The sequence below is a fragment of the Lipotes vexillifer genome, unplaced genomic scaffold, assembly GCF_000442215.2.
Source record: "Lipotes vexillifer unplaced genomic scaffold, Lipotes_vexillifer_v1.1 scaffold472, whole genome shotgun sequence".
NCBI lineage: Eukaryota > Metazoa > Chordata > Mammalia > Artiodactyla > Lipotidae > Lipotes > Lipotes vexillifer.
The window spans coordinates 486,429-490,395 of NW_006797698.1; the positions used below are offsets into that span (position 1 = coordinate 486,429).

The following is a 3,967-nucleotide window of genomic DNA, read 5'->3' on the forward strand; positions in this document are numbered from 1 at the left end:
CTGTAATATTCTTATCATCATAAAGTTATGTTTACATCTGTCAAATGGGGTGGAGTGACTTCTTGTCGTATCTACGGGTTTAACAGTTGTAAAATCTACTGACTTGTAATTTTAGAATGTTTCGTTAAAGTGTGCATTGGTTGAAATTTTTTTATAGAAAACTGTTCGCTGAGAGTTATAAGGCATTTATAAGGCATCACAGAAAGTTGATTTTACCCATCGACTCCATTAATACTTAGCTCTTTGCTACATTATGACCTAGTGCTGATTCAGTCTGAAGAGGCATGTGCAGATTTTCTTAAAATTACTAACAACTCTTAAGCCTTTTTCCTCCTTAGAGAATGACCAACGCACACTGCAGAATCACATCCCATTTCTACATACAGTATCTGGCAGGTTTATTGAAAAAAACAAAAAAAATTATAACTCCAATCTACTAACAGCAATGGGACCACTGCAATTCTCAGCTACATGAGGAAACAGAAGAGAAACCATCTGCATAAGGAACAGCCAGAACTTAGAATTCAGATCTTTCAGATTCAAAAGTCCTTCCTCTGCTCACCAGGGTTTTCAGCCCCAGCTACAGATGGGCATCACCTACGGGGCTTAAAAACAGAAAGTGAAAAATGAATGCCTTCCTTGTTCCCTCCCACTCCCCCCATCCTGGTGCATGTGATCTAGGAGGGGTCTCAGCCGGAGTTGAGGGCCCCTCATCACACCAGTCACGTTCTCATGTATGACTCTGTCCCACCAGTGTTATGTTAAAACAAAATGCTCTGATGAAGATTCTGTAAGATGAGAAACAAAAGTACAGTCTCAAAGATAATCTTGTCCCAAACAAGGGCAACGGGAGCTTTACAAGTTCTGTGGTTGAAGGACGGGTTACAGTAGTTCTAGTTTAGCCGACGTGGGTGATACTGGGCTCCTGACACAGGGTCATTTGAGGGGCAGCTAAAACAGGAAGTGGGCACGACCCCTCTGAAGCCCGGGGCCAGCACTGGCACACAGGAGCGCATTGCTCTAGGAGTTTGGGGGAAATGCACCTGCCAGTAAGGCACCTGGCCAATCAAAGCAAGGGGGGACCAAGCAGAGGCAGAAACGGTGCGTTCTCTGTGAGAAGTGCAGAGACAGTGAAGCTGGAGAGGCAAAGGGCCCCAGTGGGAAGATGCCCACCAAGACGGGAGACAGGAGGGGCCCCGAGGGCCCCACGGTTCCTGAACAGAAGAGGAAGGCGGCGGAAGCGGTGTTAGGGGAGGTGACTCCTGCCAACACGCAGGGTGCATAGGGCGTCTGCACGAGAGTTGGGAGAGTTGGGATACAGGGGCTGGAATACCAGGAGAAAGCAACCTGGCCCCGGGGCCCTGAGCAGAGCAGACCCCAGTGGGATCCAAAGCAGGGTATGGACAAAGGAAGAACCAAGTGGCCTGAGACTCTCCACCGAGGAGCTGGAGGGCCCGGGGTCACTGAGCATCAGGTGCAAGTGGCAGGGCCCGCCTACGGCCCGGGAAAACCGATTTCACCACACTGGGCAGAAAGATTCCTTTATCACCCCAAACTTCTTAACCTTAAAAAGTAAAACCGGGCTTCCCTGGTGGCACAGTTGTTGAGAGTCCGCCTGCCAATGCAGGGGACATGGGTTCGTGCCCCGGTCCGGGAAGATCCCACATACCGTGGAGTGGCTGGGCCCGTGAGCCATGGCCACTGAGCCTGTGCTCCCCAACGGGAGAGGCCACAACAGTGAGAGGCCCACGTACCGCAAAAAAAAAAAAAAAAAAGTAAAACCAAATGTTTCTTTACAAAGGCAAATTTTCAGAGAATAAAACATACTTCATGACCTAGAAGAAATACCATAAATAACAGTTTAAAAAGTAACCTAAGTATTATATGAAGAATGGGGTAAAACTAAATCTCCTAATTTAGCAAATTACCTTTCAAGCCAGCAATCCACTCAGCAGATGTTAGAGCAGCTACTCAAAGCTTAAAGCCATGAATTCTGAATTCCCAGGAAGGGGCGGTGGGAACCACGAGGCGCGTCCCTCCACCCGGCCCCCAACGCTCACAGGCCCATGCACACCACTTCCGGCAGCCGAGTGGTCACTGCAGGACAGGCAATCCACATCACTTTAGGAAACTTCCTCCCCAAAACTTGGTGTCAATCATCAGAGCCTCCACAGACGTGAAACAAATTTCAGTATTCTTTGAACGAAGTTCAGGCACAAAGGGGAAAACCAAAAGACTACTACAGCACGAGAGGAGATCTTTATAAAGAGTGTAACTGCTTTTATTACAATGGTGCAAGGTAGTATTTCATCGAACACTCACCAACAGCAAACCGGCATCTTCTATAAAACAATTCCAGAAAGTTCAAACAAGAAAATGAAAAGATACGTTGTCTATAATAATTCTCATACAACACTGCTTAGTGTTTAAACTTCCCATCGCTCCAATAAAGTGTAACCATTTCCTAGCAAACATGTGACCAAAAAAGTTTGCTCTGCTTTATTTTGTTTGCCTACAAACACATCAGAACATGCCTCACAATTAAAAATGTTTTATGACAACACTCCATGACATCGACGTCTACTCGTGCTCGCGATCAGCCAGTTGTACCAAATACCGTAAAATACAAAATGATAGGAAATATAAACATCAATTTGTATTTCAAGTTTATAACATTTTATTTACAAAAATAGTCTGGGAGGAAAGGGTTGAGAGCCCCATACTCTCCCCTGGGTGGGGAGCTATTTCGCGCCGTGTTCTAGGGTTTCCCGTAACAAATCTGAGTCGCAGCTGACTTCCTCCGGAATTGGACCTGTGGACTCGAAGCTCGGGGCGGGGGGGGGGCCCGGGCGCGGAGATGGCTTTGCTGGGCTGCCGGCACCACGGCGCGCGCGCTGTACAGGAGCCGGTCTCCTCCGGGTCTGAAGGACACCTGCGCACCTGCCGCGACACCACTGGAAGGGCGGTGTCAAAGCCGCCACTAAGACATGACTCCAAAGACGGGGTTGTGGCGGCAGATGCTGGGGCCGTACTCCTCGTAGCCCTTCTTGGTGTGACAGACCTGGAAGAACTCCGGCTGCGAGAGGCAACCAGCAGAAGGAGCATAAATGCTCCAGAAGGGAAATGAAACCAAGTCAACAACCAAGCAAATGAGAAACTCTCCTCACCCCAAACCTCCATCCTCTCCCTGATGGCCTCTGTCACAGATTCTGACCTCTTCAAAACGACAGCTTATTCCATTTTTTCCAAACTTATTCAGCTTCTATTTAGGAACAACTACGTGCTCGCCCTAAATCAGCAGTTCGTCAGCTAGTCCCAAATTTGAGGCAAGAAAGTAGTAATTACTCAGAAAAGTCACTGGAACTAATGATTAATGCAAGATGTTTTAGGTTATTTTTGGATTCTCTTATCCATATTCTCTGTAACCCCTAATTGGCAAGGATGCTTACGAATTAGCTGTGCAGTTTAAATGGTCATTAAAGTTATTTCTTCTATCTCAGAATGAAACGTGCGGCTGTTTAGAGCCACACACAATTAGAACACACATAATTTAACCTCCAAAAGACAGTATTTATTCAAACTCAGCAGAGAACACAGAGATGAAAAGATAGCAGCAAAAAAAAAAAAAAAAAAAAAAAGACAGCACAATCTAGAAAAGGACTTACAGTTGAGGCCAGCATCGAGCCTCCGAACCACACCGCATAGCGCTGCATATGATGCGTTATCACCTGGACCTCCACGGGCTTGGGCTGGAAGGGGAAGTGATGTGTGCTGACTCACCTGTGCAGATGCCCTTCCACACCCTGACGCCCTTCCACCTACTGGATGCGGCTCCACTCTGAGGGCCTCCTCCCATCCCGCAAGCCCTGACCTCAGGTTCAAGCACCTCTGCACTGCGCCCTGAAAGGAAGGTTCTCAGCCGCTCCTGCTGCCAAATCCACCTGGCCCCCAGCCCCCTCCCCACCCC

At 47.9% G+C, this 3,967-nt stretch overlaps 1 protein-coding gene across 2 annotated transcripts in view; it reads right to left on the bottom strand.

The window, feature by feature from the left end:
• Window positions 1-2,897: 2,897 nt before the first annotated feature.
• The window catches only part of LOC103077059 (actin-related protein 3B), a 61,534-nt gene continuing 60,464 nt past the window's right edge, over window positions 2,898-3,967 (bottom strand). The window contains exons 11-12 of one of the 2 annotated variants that reach the window (XM_007469798.1): window positions 3,666-3,749; window positions 2,898-3,076 (exon numbers count right to left, since the gene is read on the bottom strand). In XM_007469798.1, coding sequence (XP_007469860.1) covers window positions 2,981-3,076; window positions 3,666-3,749 — 180 coding nt within the window. In that variant the 3' untranslated portion in view covers window positions 2,898-2,980. The remainder of the gene's footprint in view (window positions 3,077-3,665; window positions 3,750-3,967) is intronic. The other variant, XM_007469799.1, reaches the window with a different exon arrangement.